The sequence below is a fragment of the Equus przewalskii genome, chromosome 22 (assembly GCF_037783145.1).
Source record: "Equus przewalskii isolate Varuska chromosome 22, EquPr2, whole genome shotgun sequence".
Lineage (NCBI taxonomy): Eukaryota > Metazoa > Chordata > Mammalia > Perissodactyla > Equidae > Equus > Equus przewalskii.
In genome coordinates this window covers 33023479-33042098 of record NC_091852.1, presented here as the reverse complement: position 1 = coordinate 33042098, position 18620 = coordinate 33023479, and the positions used below count along the sequence as shown (strand labels likewise).

The window sequence follows — 18620 nt, the reverse complement described above, 5'->3', positions numbered from 1 at the left end:
TTTTCTTTGCATTTCTCCTATTTGAGAGTTTATATAGCTTCTTGAATCTGTGGCTTGATGACATTCTTAAATTATGGACATTTCATGGCCTAAATCACTTCAAATATTACTTCTGTCCAATCTTTTTTGCTTGCATTTCTGGGATTCTAATTATATGTATATGAGATCTCACTGCACTATGTAACTTTTGCGGTCTTTTCTGCATTTTCCTTTTTTTTCCTCTGTGTTTCCGACTGAGTATTTTCTACTGACCTGATCAGCTCTTCTGCTCTGTCTAATCTACTGTCAAACCCTTCTGTTGAGTTATTAATTCAGTTATTATGTTTTTCACTTTCAGATTTTCCATTTGGTACTTCTTTTCATAGATTACTTCTCTGGTGAAATTCTCCATTTGTCATCTATATTTTCAAACGTTTTAATGAAAGTCATTTTAATGTCTATGTCTGATAACTTCAATATTGAGATCAACTTGTGGATCTGTTTCCGTTGACTTTTTTTTCTTCTCTCTCTTAGTTTCCAGATATTTGGTCCTTTCATCTGACATATCTGATAAGTTTTGTTGGATGCAGGGCATTTTGTATGACAAACTGTAGAAGATCTGGTTGATTTTTCTTTTTCAAGATATGATTTACTCCTTTTGGACAGGAATAGGAGAAGGCTCATCTTGATCCAATCAAGAGTTTGTATAACAAATATTTCTAAGGCTAAATAACAGAACATTGGTCTTAATACAGCAGTTCTTTTGAAGATAACATTTATTGTGTTTATTGAGATTTTGCAAGTATTTATGATTATTGGGTTTTGTCTTTGTGAGGGTCTAGTTTCAGTTTGCCTTTTCTCTTATGATGCAGCCCTTGGGGAATCTCAGCTGAAAAACTTAGGTATGTACTGCGGATTGTGCCTTCTCCTTGTTCCTCCAGCTTTGTGAGATTGCAGAAAGCTCTGAGCCTCCACATCTGCTTGGCCTTCTGTGCAATACTGCTTATAAATTGGCGAGGACCTTAAGGTAAAAAGCAGTGTAGAATGTAGGACTCACCTTAATGCATTTCTACTCTCTCTGGGATCTTGGCCTTTTAAGTTCTGGCTAGTTTGGCTACTTTCCCATGTCTTCAGTTAGCTGTTGATCAATTAGTTGGATTTTATTTGTTTTTTGGTAGTGTTTTTATTGGGAAGTTTAGGCTCATACAATGTCTTCCCTTATAGGTGTCATTCGCAGTAGCGTTTTGTTTAAACGTTTCTTCCCAAGTGATTCTGATCAGTGCTGCCTAAGTGCACAGCTCCGGGAGTCAACACTCGGGTCGTGGTCTATGTAAACAGTATCCTGTGGAGTGGTGAGAAGAGTACTCCTGTAGCCACACTGTTTGAGAGCTGTAGTGCTATAGGGAATGAGACTTGTGATGGACATTACAGCCTAGGTAGAGGTTAACTAGATGGAGAGATGAGAGAAGTCGTGCTGGACAAGAGAACAACAAAAGGCTTGAGGCAGCAATTGGAATAATTGGCTTTAAGGTCAAATGTGTTCTAAAGTACTAATATACCGTATGGCAAATATTCTAAGGCTACAAAATAGAACATTGTGCTTACTATAGCATTTCTTTTGGTGATGACATTTGTTGTACTATTTTTATAAAGGTAGAAAAAAGTTACCAGTAATTTCAGTATGAAAGTCACCATTATTACCATTGACATTAAAAAAAAATAGTGTTTAGTAGTGGAATATTCTTCAAACAGTCCTGCTTCACCATTTTTTACCCCTAGTCCTTGCATGTGTCTCTTTCATTTTTCTCTAAAACAAGCAGAAAACTGTATCTGGCTCTTCATTTTGTCTGTAAAGCTGACCAGATAGTGTTAGCAACCTTGTTCATTCACCTTGTTACCCTTTCCATTATTTGGGATATGAAATAAAGATCCCAAAATGTTCCTAATTATATTTTCAGACTATATTAATGATTACTGTGCATCTTTCTTGAGGAGATAATAGTACAGTTAAAGTATGCCATGGACTTTGACCCTGTATTGTCTGTCAGCCAGAGGACGTGAAAGCTCTAGTCTGAATTCTTCTTTATACCCTTTCAGGTAGGTAGATGGCAGCATAGTATCTTTTCTAGCCCATCTTTAAATTCTAAAGCTCAGTGGTACTCTGAGTAGGAAAAGAAAGTGTTAACTCCTACTTAGGTTTTTGCTTCTTTTGTTTTGTTTCGTTTCGTTTTTTTAAGATGAAAGTGTTTATTCATTAAACAAAAGAAAAAATGGATTGCCCTTTAAACTTTGTTGTAATGCCACTTAACCTGTATTCAGTAGAAAACTGGTACGTTATAGTTAAGCACATGGGAAGGAGAGTTGAGAGAAAGCAGGCTGTTCACAAACTCTGGGTATTGAGGAGTTTGGGACCCTGATTTTCTCCCAATGCTCTCTTAGCCTTCTCTTATAAGGGGAATTCTTCTGTGCTGGATTGTTTTAATTGCTTTGCAACTGCTCCATTGTCTTTTAGAGTAACTTAATGTTTTTTCAGATTTTTTCTTAATCTTTGCTTTAAAAATGTCCACCTCTCATGGACTTCCAAGGATTTCTGTGTTTTTACTGTGTGCAGTTTGAGGAAATGCTTTAATGTGTCCTTTAATGAGGGAAGGAGGTAGGAAAAGGCATAGGAGATAAGGAATTCATTCATCATGGATCAATGCCCAAAATAAGGATTTATTTTTAAGCTGTAGATATTGATATATTCTGTCTTATACTAAAGACTTACAAATGTAAGAAGAGTTAGTATTACTATCTTCTTTGTAAATAGTAACTAAAAAGAAACCTCAAAATTCTCAATTAATAGTAAGACAAAAATTCATATTTAGAAAAGCTACAGCAGCTTTAATAGGTATCTTTCTAAATAAATGGGAATGAATTAAACATTTTTATTTAGAATCACAGGATCCAAAATCAATAAAGATTATAAGCTTTGAGATATTTGGAGATTTTCAGATGTTGGATGTAAAATTAGTTTGATCATCATTTGCATTTATCATGCCAATATAACATTAAATTTTACTTAAAATCTTTCTTGAAACTAATCTGTTACTTTAAGTAGTTATTGAAAAGAAAATTATTTTAAGTATTTCAAAACTTGTAGATTGGGGAGTGATTCTCATTTGAAATGAATAAAATAGATGGGTATTAAAGAAAATGAATTTTCTTCGACCAAGGTCAATATTTGACTATTTTTTACATAGTCATTTAAATATTTATAAGTAAATGCCTGGTCATTTGGTATATTATTAAATTATAATAATGTATTTCATTTTATTGTATGCTAGTTTTTTACCAAATCCAGTATTAGAAAATTATAGCTTTTTAATTAAATCTGAAGGAAGGTATCACTATACTTAGAGAGTATACTTTCTAAAATTTATTATTTATTGATCCATGAATATTTCATTAGTCATATATTTCATAATTTTTACTTTATATTTTTCTGCATTTGTAAGCATTTGATTACTGAAAAATGTCAACTCATTTAAAATAGCTCCAAGAGGACAAGTGTATGGTTCCCATTGTACAGATAAGGTGACTGAGCTTCAGAGCGGTCCAATAACTTGTCTAAGCAGAGCATTACCACTTGGCAGAGGCGCGATTTGGTCCCATTTCTGTCTGCCCCTAAGTCAGTCTTCTTTCTGAAGTATCAAGCTGCTATTCCAATTTTTGCATTTTTCCCTGAGGAAATTTTTTAGCAAGATGATTGTAGCATTGTTCATTTAAAAACAATACAGATTAAAATATGCTCAAGCATCACAAAATCTGCTCTTCAGAGAAAGCTCATTGCATCTCATGATTGGTAAATTCCTGCTTTGCTGTTCTCATTTTTCATTGAGACAACCTATTTTTAGTAGTTTAATATAAAGACTGTCAAAATATATCTTACAAAAAGCATTAGAGTCGGTTAAAAATATTTTTTTAACTATATACCTGCTGCAATCACATGTTGTAGGCACTACTGTCTACATGAGAAAATAAGCGGTTGCTTTCTTTTTTAAATAAATAATTTGTGGTTATCAGTGTAGAAATTATGCAACTAATCATTTGTGGCATACCACTTCTAAAGTTACATATTTCAGATTGTTTTCAGATGACATAGATTCAGATAATGTCTAATTGATTTTTTATACCTATTTTTATGTGAAGGGCAAAAACTAATATACTAACTGCATTTAAGGCTATGGGGAGAGCGACAGAAGTGGAGAAAGAAGGGAGAGAATTTCAATAAAGGACACGCTGCCAATATTCAGAAGAGGAAAATAAATAATGTTTAGCAGTCCAGCCAGCTCTTCAGCTAGGAGGATACATTGTTATTCCAAATAGCTCATATCTAATAGCGTTGCTAGGGATTGGATGTCAGATAGAACCATGCCACAGAATTATTTGCCTAGCTTTTTGGCTAACAAAGAGTAGAAATAGCCAGAAGACTTGGTTGCAGGTAGCTTGGGATATTGCTAGATCTCTTTATAATTTATTTCATCTTCTTATACAATCAAAGTATCCTGAGTACTTCTGGTAGTTATTGCTATTTAAAAAAATATTTTAAGCTTTACTAAATATCCTTTGTTTTTTTGATATCTGTGGGGTCATTTATCTATCATGGTCACTTTATAACAGATAAAATTGCTGAAATATATATTTAGCTTTTTGGATTTTTTGGCAAGACTAGTCAAGAATAGCCAAGAGTAGTGTGGAATTAAGTAAATAGAATATGAGATGAAAATTACTTTTAATGCTAGTAGAAAGATAATTTGGCGTTTTTGTTCATATATCTTGAAATGCTAATGGAGATACTGTTTCTTGGTAAAATTTTTTTTGTTGCTTGGAAGGAATAGTGTCAGATATATAATTAATTTATATTTATGGGGAAAAAAAGTTTAAGATTACCCTGTTTTTCTAGCAATTGTCAATTCTGTGTGTCAGTATATCCCTGTGACTTTAGTGACAGATGGAACACAGGAACTTTCTAATAAATTTTGACCTTGCCCTGCAATACCGGGTCTACTGACGTATGTTCTCATTTAATTTGTTTATATAACTGATTATTAATATTATAGCATCTAGCATAAAAGATTTATCAGTTTTTGTTTTTTTATAAGAATGTTTCAGTCACTTTGAGTTTAAATGGTTAAACCCTGGTGGTAATTTTATTGTTTCATTTCTCTTTTACTTTTACCAAACACTATTGCACTGTATTAAATGGTAAATTTAGCAAGCAAATATGTTATCTTGTTTTTGATTGAATTGCTCCAACTTTTCTAGAGTTTTACTGCTAAAATAAGGGAAGGCAGACAAAATTACTTTTCTGAAATATTTTACCCTCAGCCATGAACCTGGCAGTCAGGTGCCAGTGAATTTTGCTTTCTAAGAAAGCTGCATTTATATTTGCATCAAAATCTAATGTATAATTCTGAACACTCAGTGATAATCATTAGTTAGAAATCAATATTGATTTTTTTCATTTAGTTATTAATTTTCATTAGGATTTGACAAGACTGAAAAAGTGCATTTACCTGGGGGCCAGAGGCTAGAGAGGGATGTACAGAATAGTCCTGTAACTTCTTTCCTTGTTTTTTTGAACATAGTGATAAAACTTAAGCTAAGGCCCATTCCAAAAAGTGCCGATAACTATAAAGATATAATAGGATTTTATTTTGTACAAGAGTAATTCCCACAGGAACCTAACCTCAGCATGTGAAGTTGGCTATTTAGCCATTTGAAAATTCAAATTTGTTTACTTTAGATATGTCGTGATCTAAGCTATTTTCATTTTTGGGAAACAGACAAAACCAAATCTCTCCTAGTAGTACAGTGGGGGAAGGAAGGAGACTTCACCCCCCAGGGGATATTGGGCATGTCTGTAGATGTTTTTGGTTGTCTCAGCTGGGAGAGTGCTACTGGAATCTAGTGGGTCGAGGCCAGGGATTCTGCTAAATATCCTACAACGCACAGGACAGTCCCCTACAACAAAGAATGATCTAGCCCAGAGTATCAGTAGTGCTGAGGTTGAGAGACCCTTCAGGAGGAGGAGGATCACAGGTACCTCGCATATTATTAATTTTCAATCTAGTCTCATAAAAACCCAGAAAACTACTTATTAATAATAGTTTGATATAAAAAACTATTATTTTATATGTAAAATTTTATTTGTAAAATATACTTCTTTATTTTCAAAAATTATGAAGAACACTCATTTAGTCATTCAACCAATATTGAGTGCCTACTGTGTGCATTGGTCCCTCTTGTAAGTTCTGAGGATGCAGCAGTGAACAAAACAAAGTTCCTGCATTAAGGAGTTTACATTCCAATTAGGGAGACAGGCAGTACACAAATACATAGTATACAAGATAAATATTATGAAGTATAATAAAGCTGCGTAAGGGATAAAGAAAGAATGATTGATGATGAAGTCAGGGAAGGTCTTTCTCATAGTGACACTGGAGCAGAGACCTGGAACTCAAGCAAATCACTGATATGGGAGGAAGAGCATTCCAGGGAGAGGAAAGAACCAAGGCCAAGACCCTGAGGTGGGAGCATACTTGATATTTCAAGGAACGGTAGGGAGGCCAGTGTATCTTGAGTGGAGGGCGGTAGGGAGAGAGTAGTAGGAGATGGATTGGGGCCTAGGATTGGAGGTGGAGACTTTGTTTTGTCAGGACGATTAGTGGTTGGGGCTTTGGAAGCTACTGGAGGGTTTTGAGCAAAGTTACACAAACTCATTTACATTTTAGAAAGAAAACTGATTGCTAGGAAGAATAAATTGAGAGGGAAGGATGGTAGTAGGAAGACCAGTTACTAGACTATTAAAATATGGTCCAAACATGAGATGATTATGGTGGTGGTGGAATTATTGAGAAGTGGTCCATTATAGTTTGTAGAACTAACAGGATTTGGTGATGATTTGGATCTGGGGTATGAGATAGAAAGTGACAAGGATCATTCCAAGATTTCATGGCCTGAACGACTGGAAAAAGAGAGATAACAGATACCAAAATGGAGAAGCCTGGAGGAAGAGTAGGTTTTAGGAAGAAATTAAAGACTTTGGTTTTATGCATGATTACTTTGAGATGCCTATTCAACATCCAGGAAGAGGTGTTAACTAGACAGACATAGGAATCTGGATTTCAGTGGAGTGGTCTGAGCTAGGTATGTAAATTGGGGAGCTTTTAGCATAAAGATGGTATTTAAAGCCATGGGACCTAATAGGAGGTTTTTTAGGAGTAAGTATAGATAGAGAAGAAAAAAGGTCTGAAGACCAAGCCCTGGGCACTCTGAAATTTTGGAAGTCAGAAAGATGAGGAGGAACCAGAAAGGTGACTAAGCAGGAGCAGCCAGTGAAACAGGCGGGGAACAATGGTGAAAGAGAGGGTCAAGAAAGTTGATGGTTTGTTGAAGGAGAAATTATAACAATGCACTGTGGAATATAAACAAGTAGGGAGTCAAATGGAACTATTGGGGGAAGGCAGTGATGGACACTGAAATGATGGGTGGGTGAGCAGATTGGAAGTCCCATTGAGGCTGAGAATTTGTTCACATTGATGACCTAAAGGGAGTTAGCTCAAAAGACAGGAGGTAGTATTCAGAGAGTGGTGTGCTGAATTTGCAGTTTATCTTATGGATACACTTATAGGAAATGATAAGGTATAGGATGTAATCAAAGAATTTGGATTGAGATTAGGATAGAAGACAAGATTATTGAAAGAAATCTGTTCAAAGAATTCATAGACCAAGTGTTAGAAGAATTATTTACTAGATCCTAAGTAGCAAAATCTGACTCTTGGATTATTCTCATTTAGCTTGCATCGAGAGGTGATGTCCCCACTACTCCCTAGTTTTGTAACATTTTGAAATTTTAAATAATGTAATTCCAGAAGATTACCAGATAGGATTAGAGGAATATTATTTCATGTAACTGCCCCTCTCCTCTTCTCTTGGTTTGTGTGATGTGTGTCTGTGTAGTACATGTTGCCCGTGTGGTTTTTCTGTGTTTATGTCTGCTATTACCTGTGAGTGACAGTCTTTGTAGGTCGTACTGTCTGTCTCTTCTTGTGTTGGGGGAGGAGACTCTGCTCCTTAGCTTTCTTCCTCATTTTCATTCATTCATTCAGTACCTATTTATTGAGCACCAGCTTTGAGATAAAGTTGGTTCTAGGCTGCAGGGACTCAACATTGAACAACACAGGCCAAAGTCCCCATCTTCAAAAAACTTACATCCTACTGAGAGACAAAGACAGTTTATAAATAAATATGTATCAGATGGGAAAAATAAAATAGGCCAAGGGGATAGGGAACACTGAGGTTTTCTGTAGTTTGGTTGTTGAAAAAATAAGCAAATAAGTCTTTGATAAGGTGATGGTAAGCAGAGACCTGAGGAAAGTGAGAGACTAAATATGGATATCTGAGGAAAAAGTTTGTGGGAAGACGATATTGCAGCCCTGATGTCGCCTTTGGGAACTAGCAAGGAGATCGCTGTGGTTGGATCAGAGTGGGCCAGCAAGAAAGTGCTGGATGAGATCAGATAGCCAGTCTGCCTCTTCAGCTGTCTTTTTTTCCTCTGTCTCTTATATCCTTTTCTGTAACTTATTTGGCATATTTTTGTCTGTCCTTTCACAGGCCATATTTAACTAAATTTTATTTTACATTTTGTCAAATATATTTTAAAAGAGTTCTGTTTCTATTTCTAAAATTAAAAAACCGTTTTTTATTTATTTCACAATCACAACTTTCTTTTTACTATAATTACATTTTCTGTAACTTTTGTATTGTAAAATATAATACACATATAGAAGAGTGCACAAAAATAAAAATATGCGTAGCTCAGTGAATTATTGCAAAGCCTCTTTGAGCAATATTTATAAGATTTATTCTTTTTGTTACATTAGATATAGTTTATTTTCATTGCTATGACTATTGCTATAAATATTTGTAGTATTTCACAATATAAAACAATTTATTTCTCCGTTCTATTGGTGGATATTTACATTGTTTACAGTTTTTGGCTGTACGAAAATGCTGCCAGAAGCAACCTTGTTCCTGTCTCTTGCCTTACGTGCTTCACTCAGATATATAGCTAGAAGTGATAGTGTTAGAGGTTATGTGTATGTTCCTTTAGATATTGTTAAATGCTTTTCTAAAATGGTCTTGGTAAGGAACCTCCACTAGTGGAGTATCAGTTCTGGTTACAGCCTCTCTAATACTTATTCAGGTCTTCCTAAAGTTAGCCAGTGTGGTGGGGATGAGCAGTACTTCATTGAGTTTTAATGAGCATTTCTCCAGTGACTAATGGTATTGACCCCCTTTTCTTATGTTCACTGACTATGAATAGCCTTTTTGGTGCAGTGCTTCTGTTTAAGTATTTTACCCGTTTGGAAGGGGGATTATTTGACTTTTTTTTTTTTTTATAGTTGTAGGATGTTTTAGATTTGAGCTTTTTTCTGATTGTGTGTGTTGTAAGTATCTCTACCGTGTGGCTTACCTTTTCACTCTCTTAATGTTTTTTTTGATGAACAGAAGTTTTTAATTTTAGTGTACTCCAGCTTATCAATCTTTTCCTTTTTGGTTAGTGCTTTTTGATTTCAATTTAAGAAATATTTTTCTATGCCCAAGTTGTCAATAGAATTCTTTTATATTGTCTTCCAAGTATTATATTTTTCATATTTCCACCTGGATTTGATTTTTGTGATTCTTATGAGGTAGGATCAGGGTTTCATTTTTTCGCAGATGGATATCCAATTGATTTAGCACCATTTATTGAAAAGATAATTCTTTCTACTCTACCCTGCAGTGCCATCTTTGTAATAAATGAAGAGTTGTATATGTATATATCTGTTTCTGTTTTTTTTCCTAGTCTGTTGGTCTATTTGTCTATCCTTGTGGTTGTACCACAGTGTCATGACTGTAATTTTACAATAAATCTTGTTATCCAGTAGAAAAGTGTTTCTCAACCTTTTTTGTCATTATTATTGCTCCCTAAGGAACCTTTCTAGACTTTTTCTTTCCTTCTCTCTATGAAGTTAAATACTGAGGAATAAGATTTTGTCAGGTAGGATTGATTTGTGTACGGCCACAAACCATTGTAATAGCTAAGATTTTTTTCCTGCAAGAACCAATTTTCCCCCTCTGATACTTATTCAAGTATCTACCCTGGGAGTGGTAGTACCCCTATTGAGAATGTGTTCAGTGGAGCAAGCTGTCCCACCTTGTTCTTTTCACGTAGGAGTGCTATGTTATTCTTTGTGTTTGTTTGTTCCTATGAAATTTAGAAACAGCTTCCTTAGCAATTTCTCCAAATCAAAGTAAAATGAAAAAACTCCCAGCAGTAGAGTAGATAATCTACTGCTGGGGGATTTTTATTGGGATTGTATTAATTCTCTGCATCAGTTTGGATAGTTGACATCTTTCCATTGCTGAGTTTCCTGATCGTAAGCATAGTATAGCTTCAAGAAGAAACTTGCTTCAAGAAGAAATTGGAAACATAGGTAGTTCTGTAATCGTGAGTGCGTAGTTAAAACTTTTCCTTCGAAGAATATTCACAGATTTACCAATGAGTTCTAGCCCTATCACAGATGAAAGGAAACAGTAAATCTAGTGTTATACAAACTCTTGAAAAGAATAGAAAAAGAAGGAACTCTCCCCAACTCATTTTATGTGTATAGCATATGGTAGATACATAACCTATCAAGAATCATAAGAGAAAGAAAGAAAATTATAGATTAGTCTGATTGTGAACATAGATAAACAACTTCTAAATAGAATATTAGCAAACTGAATCTGGTCATATGTAACTAGCCTGATCAAGTTGAGTTTATTTTAGGGCTGAAAGATTGTTTTTATGTTAGAAAATCAGTCAGTGTATTTTATCACATTAACATATTAGAGAAAAAAATCAAATATCTGAAGACAATGTATGTATCAATGTATGAAGACAAAGATAAAATTCAGCATCCATTCATGTCATAAACTCTTAGCAAACTAGAACTAGAGAACTTCTTTAATGAGATAAAAGGTACCCCCCCCCCAAAAAAAACCCCACAAAACACAACAAATATAGCATGCTCAATGGTGAAATGTTGACCTCTTTCCTTCCAAGTTGGGGGGACAAGGCGTTGATGCCCACTCTGCCCCCATCACCATTGTTATTAAACGTGGTGCCAGGAGTTCTGGTCAGTGCAGTGAGGCAAGAGAAAGAAAGAAATGGTATAACTGCTGAAAGAGAAAAAACTGTCATTACTCTTAGGTGATATGATTGTGTAAAGGATTTATCTATAGATTCTTTTGGATTTTTAAGAAAGTTTAAGAAGTGTGACTAAAAAACAAGATTTAAAAAAATCAATTATATTTCTATATGCTAGCAAACAACCCTTTAGACAATGAAATTAACAGCAAAACCATTTATAATAGAATCAAGAAACAGGAAGTTCCTGAATTTAATCTGACAAAAAGGGTACAGGATCCTTAGGGGGAAAATTGGGAAGCTTAATGGAGAGAATATGTTATATGTGTGTGTATGAGTATATATTGTAACTTGAAAATCTAATTTTAAAATTTTTATGGGAATACAAATTATCTAGAATAGCCAAGACGTTCTTGAAGAAGCACAAACGAACTGACTTGGCCTACTAGGTATGGAGAGTTATTACAAAGCCATGGTAACTAAGATGTGTGTCAGTGGTACAGGGATGAGCAAATAAATTGGAGCACAGAGTAGGGAGCCCACATCAAACTCGTGCTTGTATGGACGCTTGACCTCTGATCACTGAGGAAAGGACAGCTTTTTAAAGAAACCGACCTAAATGTGAAAGACAAAGCTATATAGTTTTTGAAGGCTTTAGAAGATAATGTAGGAGACTGTCATTATTACTGCAGAGTTGGGAAAGATTTCTTAAACAGGAAATAAAAAGCACTAAAGGAAAAGTCCGATAAGTTGGACTACAATAAAATTGAGTACTTGGGGTTATTAAAAGGTGCCATGAACAGAGTGAAAAGGTGGACTCAGAGCGGGAGAAGATATTTGCAATGTGCTGCTGAAACACGGGCGTATCCAAATGAATCAGGAAGCTTTACCTTTAGGGTAGGGATGAGGGGGAGAATGTGATAGGCAAGGAATGCACCGAGGAAAGCCTCTGTGGGGTTTCAAATGTTCTCATTCTTGAGAGGGCGGTGTTACTTTTCTCTAAACTGAACTTATGTTTTATGTGTTTATCTGTATATAAGCACATTTCTTAAAAAATTGGGAAGAAATGAAAATAATGAAGAAATACAGTTATTGCACTAGTTTGCTAGGGCTGCCGCAACAAAATAACACAGACTGGGGGGCTTAAACAACAGAAATTCATTTTCTCACCGTTCTGGAGGCGAGAAGCCCAAGATCAAGGTTCGGTTTCTTTGGAGGTCTCTCTCCTTGGCTTGCAGATGGCGACCTTGTTGCTGTGTCCTCACGTAGTCTTTTCTCTGTGCTTGAGCATCCTTGGTGTCTCTTTGTGTTTCTAAATTTCTTCTTCATATAAGGACACAAGTCTGACTGGATTATTGCCCCTCCCAAGGGCCTCATTTTATCTTATTTACCTCTTTAAAGGCCCGCATCTCCAATACAGTCACGTTCTGAGGTACCGGGGGTTAGGACTTCAACGTGTGAATTTTTGGGGAGACACATTCTGCCATATCACTGATTATGTAGTAAAGATCTTGAATAGCAGATGGCTTATTGTGATTTGGATAAAACTTCCCAAGCCAATTTTTGAATTCAAAAGGTGCTGTATCTAAAAAAAAACTAAGGTAGAAGTAAAGATGTTGTACTCTGGAGAATGGTGTTAAATTACTCAAAATATGGATTTAGTACTGATGATGTTAATTATCTCTGTGTAAACTTGGGATACAATTGTTTTTTGAACATCGAAGAGTGATAAAAAACAATTTCTAAGTTATTTTACTATTTTACACAAATACTTTTAAATATAAATGTGTAACCAAGTGAATAAATTTAGTAAGTAAATCCTTTCCTCTCACCTTCATCCCTAACATTTATAAATTCTAGTTGGCAAAAAATTTGTTAAATCTTTTCATTAGGACAAGAGCAGATGCATTTTATTTGGTCATATATGATGTTTTTATTACAATAATCTTAGTATAAGACAATATATGCATTCCTAAAATTGACCCCACTATGCAGAATTGTGCAGTGAAGGCCACAGGGCTTATGGGAAAATGGAAGCACAGCTCTCAAAAATTTTGTCAGTGACGCTTAAGAAGGTAGGAACCTGATAAAACAGCGGCACAGTCTTATACACGTTAAATAGTTAAGCTATATATAAATACTATAGTGAACATGGCCCTTTAACTTAAAAGAGGTCTGAAGTTTTCCTGTGGAGTGGGACTCGGAAGAGCTGCAGTGTGTGAGTTATCGTGAAGTGATGGAGGAAGGTCCTCTGAAGTTGGAGGCCAAGTTGTAATACCAGATGTGGGGGAGTGTGGCTCATAACACACACGATAAACTGAGGTAGCTGGTAGATGTTTGAGGGGGTGTTTGTGTGTTGTGTGTTTCTCTGTGGCTTGGTTTAGCTGGATGCAGTTTTCCGTGTTCATCTAGGGTTTCTCGCAGATAAAATCATGCATAAGCAAACACAAAAACTTGCTATGCTCAAATTGTTGCTTAATGTATCAGTCATATTGGAATACATTTGTGTTTTCAAACAGCGTTATAGCAGAACTTACTGTACTTTTTTATATTATTTATAGTCCCATCTTTTCATCTTTACATGTTTTGTAAGGAGTCTGCATTAGGCTCTTTTTACTGAAGTTTTGAAAGGATTGCCTAATATTTGACTGCTACGTAACACCTTAAGTATCTTGGTGAATTTTCAGTTTTTCCAGGCTAATGAGTTGACTGATTTTTGCTTGAGCCTGGCGGATGATCACTGCGAAACACAGAAGAGCATCAGTTCCTTTGTGTCGAGCTAGTGCATTATGTTCAGTCACCTCCCTATTTTTGGTATTGCTACCAGGATCCCTTGAAGCCTTAACCCTAATCAGTATTAAAAAATCACGTGAGTGGTTATGTTTTTGGAGTCCTTCCCATTCATTTGTTGTTTTTATCCACTGTGGCTGTTTTATTCCAAAGCTTAGCAACGACAGGTTCCAGGAGAAGTCTTTGTTCTTTCACTCTCTTTCGCTGGCCTGTCTGCTTGGTAACAACGAGGGTCATGAACTGCTTCTCTTTGCTTTCCTCTTCTTCCACTATAATTTCTTTGGTTCACTTTCAAGACCCAAGTTTTATACCCTGAGCCAGAAAATGAGCCTTCCCTCCCAGCATTTCCGTTGCTCCCTCCTGTCCAGGCGTTCCTTTATGTTTGTAGAGTCCTGTGCGCACGTCCCTTTTATAGCACGTATCACGCTGTTTTGGAGTTTTGCAAAGTTGAGCGCTCTCTCTAAATAAAATGCATACTTCTTGAGGGCACGGATCATATCTATCATTTTTACCTTTCTACTACGTAGCACAGTGCTTGGCAGTGGTGGTTGGGTGGTTGGATGGGTGAATAAATGAAGTGGGCTTGAAGAGAACTGTCTCTATGATCCTACTATTTATGTTCCCTGTGTTTTGACTGTTACATAATCTCTAAGTATTTTGGCCACGTGACGTTTAATACTATGAATTAGGCTCATACATTCAACCTTTTTAGCAATACAATACTAAAATTTCCTTTTGTCAAATCAGAGATTGTACACCATCTGTTTTGGTTTTGTTTTTGGGTGTTTTTTACTACAAATAGTAAATGAGCATGGCTGAATTGCGACTGTAGAATTGAGGTTTTTTGACCCAGTGGAGTAGTAAAATCCTGTTTTTCAGCTTGCTACTATGGGTTAAAAACAATTGTTTTTGAAATTTTCAAATATTTATACATTGATTAAGTGGAATAAACTCAAAAGCGAGGGGAGTAGTTCTTTTAAGATAGTAAGGGGAAATGTTATGGCTTAATTCTTGATTATTATTACAACTATAAGTAACTTATTGAATTATTTTTAAGACTTTCTTTTTCTTCTTCTTATAGGACCTCTTTGTTGTTAGACATGAATTGGCCATAATGAGACTAGCTGCCTTTATGGGCATTACTTTGTTAGTTGGAATAACTGGACTTTTTTATACTCAACTAATTGGCATCATCACAGTAAGTATATTTTTAATATAAAGTAATGTATTTATGGACATATTCCATAATTATGAACTTAATTCAAAAAAGCTACAGAAAGTTTAGAAATTAAAGGAGAAGTTACCCATAGTCCTTTGTATATTCTCATTTCCTTAGGCCTATGTAATTTTAAGGTAGTTAAAATCAGTGTGCAGAGTATACATAGAATTTTGTATCCTGCTTTTAAAAATTAACGTAAAGTATTTTTTATATGGCTATAGACTTCACGTTTATAGTTTTTAATAGTTGGATATACTCTGTTTAGTGAATATATCATATTTTAATTAATTGTTTTCCTGTTGATCAACATCTGGTATGTGATCATTTTTTTTCTGTATTACAAATAACATTACTTTGAACATCTCTTTTTTCCTCTTTAAACTATTTATTTAAGGTAAATTACAAACAATGGAGTTGCTAGTAGAAACTTTTTTTTAGTAGTTGTCTTAAAATTTTTGCGTGTATTTATTAGCCCAATAGGATTTATCACAACAGAGAAGATCAAAAAGTGAGAAAGATCATATTGAATAAGGATTTAAATGTTTGATAATACACTGTATTGCAGAAGATATAGGGTAAACAGATTTTCTCATATGCTATTGGTGGGGGTATAATTGGTATAGTCTTTTTGAAGGGCTGATTATCAATGTCTATCAAAATTGAAAATGTGCACTCATTTTGACCAACCTCTACGAATTTATTTTGTAGGGATTAATTCACGTGTTTGTAAGTAAACGTGTGTTAAAAAAGATCTCCATTATTATATTATATATAACATGTATATTGTGTATGAAAACTTGTGTTTACCAGAATATATTCAGTGAAAAAAATAATAAGAAAAAAATGCATCAAAGCTGACTATGAAGCAAGAGTAATCAAGAAAGTGTGGTGCTGGCATAAGGATAGACATACAGACAAATGAAATAGAATTGAGGAGTCCAGAAATAATGCATATATCCATGGTCAATTGATTTTCAGCAAGGGTGGTTGAAGACTATTTAGCATGGGAAAGAAAACTCTTTCCAACAAATGCTGCTGGGACAACTAGATATCCACATGCAAAAGAATGAAGTTGGACCCTTACCTCACACTGTATACATAAATGGATATTAACTCAAATTGGATCATAGACCTAAATGTAAGATCTAAAGTTATAAAACTCTTAGAAGGAAACATAGGAGTAAATCTCGGGTCAGGCAATAGTATCTTAGATATGACACCAAAAGTGGAAGCAACCAAAGAAAAAAATAGGTAAATTAGACTTAATCCAAAGTATAAACTTTTGTCCTTCAAAGGACATTATCAAGGAACTGAAAAGAAGGCTCACAGAATGGGAGAAAATATTTGCAAATCATACATCTGATAAGGGACTTATATCTAGAACTCTTATAACTCAATAATAAAAAAAGACAACCTAATTAAAACATGGACAAAGGATGTGAATGGATATTTCTTCAAAGAAGATACGCAAATAGACCATAAATATGTGAAAAGATGCTCAACATCATTAGTCATCAGGGAAATGAAAATCAAAACTATAATGAGGTACCACTTCACACACTAGGATGGTTATAATAAAAAAAGATAGTAACAATGGTTGGTGAGGATTTAGAGGAATCAGAACGCTCATGCACTGCGGGTGGGAATGTAAAATGGTGCAAGTACTTTAGAAAACAGTCTGGCAGTTCTTTAAAAAGTTAAAGGTAGAGTTATCATTTGACTCAGCAATTCCACTCCTAGGTATATACCCAAGAAAAATGAAAAGTATGTCTGCACAAAAACTTGTACATGAATATTTATTCATTATTTGTAATAACCCCAAACTGAAAGCAATCCAAAGGCTATCAGCTGAGGAAAGGGTACAAAAAATGTAGTATATCCATACAACGGAATATTATTTGGCCATAAAAAGAAATGAAATACTGACACGTATTGCAGTGTGGATGGACCTTCAGAACATCCTAAGTCAAAGAAACCAGTCACAAAAGGTCACATATTTGTATGATCACATTTATATGAAATGTCCAGAATAGGCAAGTCTATAGAGACAGAAAGCAGATTAGTGGCTGCCCAGGGTTGGGGAACTAGGAGTGCTGGAAGTGATGGCCAAAGGGCACAGGGTTTCTTTTATGGGGTGATGAACATGTGCTAAAATTAGTTGTGATGGTGTTTGCATGACTCTGTGAACATAGTAAAAAACCATTGAATTGTATGCTTTAAGTGGGTGAACTGTATATGAATTGTATCTCAATAAGCTTAATTTCTAGCATAATTTAAATGTTAATTTTATTCACTTGTTCATTTTCATTCATTTGTTCATTCATTATATATATGGTTTGTTAATATCCTTTGTCTATTTTCTGTTAAGGTATCCTTTTCTATTATTGATTAATAAGAAATGTTAATTAAAACATTAACTTTCAAAAAAAGAAATAATGCAGGAGATATCTCTCTGTCTTTATCCTTCTAGCTGTCTCATTTCAAACAATCCATCTGTCAATCCATTATATGTTTTGATACATGTCAAAGTTGATTGCAGGCATCAAATAGTTCACCATGCAAATCATTAACTAGAGCTCAATACTTGTTTACATTTTTTTTCTTTTGAGGGAAAATTTACATACAATGAACGGCTTACATTTAAGTGTACTATTTGATAAGCTCTGATCAATGGACACATGTGCAATCCAAGCCCCTTTCACAATACAGAATATTACCATCACCCCAAGAAGGTCCCCCATACCTCGTATCAGTAAATCTGCATCCTCTGCAAAGGCACTATTGATCTGATTTTTTTCACCACAGATGATTGATTGACCACCATTGGTCAGGGATGGTGGATGAATGATTCACCATCATTGATTATAGATTTTCATATGTACTCATTTATGTAAGTCTTCTTTCACTCAATATAATGTTTATTGATTCATCCATATTGTTGCATGTATTGATAATTCCTTTTTATTGCTGAGTAGTATTCCATTTCATAAGAAACTGCCAGATCTTTTTCCCAAGTAACTGTACCATTTTGCACTCTTACCAAAAATGTATGAGAATTCTGGTTTCCACATCTTGTCAACATCTGTTATTGTCAGTCTTTTTAATTGTAGCTATTCTGGTAGGTTTTAATAGTATCTCTTTTTAGTTTGTGTTTCCCTGATGACTAATGATATCAAACACTTCTTCATATGCTTATTGGCTGTTCATGGATTGTATAATGTCTATCTAAATATATTTTTATTATTTAGCTTGAAATATTTTCTTATATCTCTTGCCATTTCTTTAAGGATGATGATGAATGACATGATATTAATAACAATGCCGAGGATCAGAGTGGGTCTTCCCCTAAAATCTTTTGTCTCTACTTTCGTACAAATTCATAATTAGGTTATAGTCTGTTTATAAGTCATGTCA

The 18620-nt window shown here is 34.8% G+C and overlaps 1 protein-coding gene across 14 annotated transcripts in view; it reads left to right on the top strand.

The window, feature by feature from the left end:
• ZDHHC21 (zinc finger DHHC-type palmitoyltransferase 21) overlaps positions 1-18620 on the top strand; it is a 73173-nt gene that overhangs the window by 37832 nt on the left and 16721 nt on the right. For all 14 annotated transcript variants that reach the window (XM_070590166.1, XM_070590169.1, XM_070590168.1 and 11 more), the window contains one exon: positions 15069-15185. In XM_070590166.1, coding sequence (XP_070446267.1) covers positions 15069-15185 — 117 coding nt within the window. The remainder of the gene's footprint in view (positions 1-15068; positions 15186-18620) is intronic.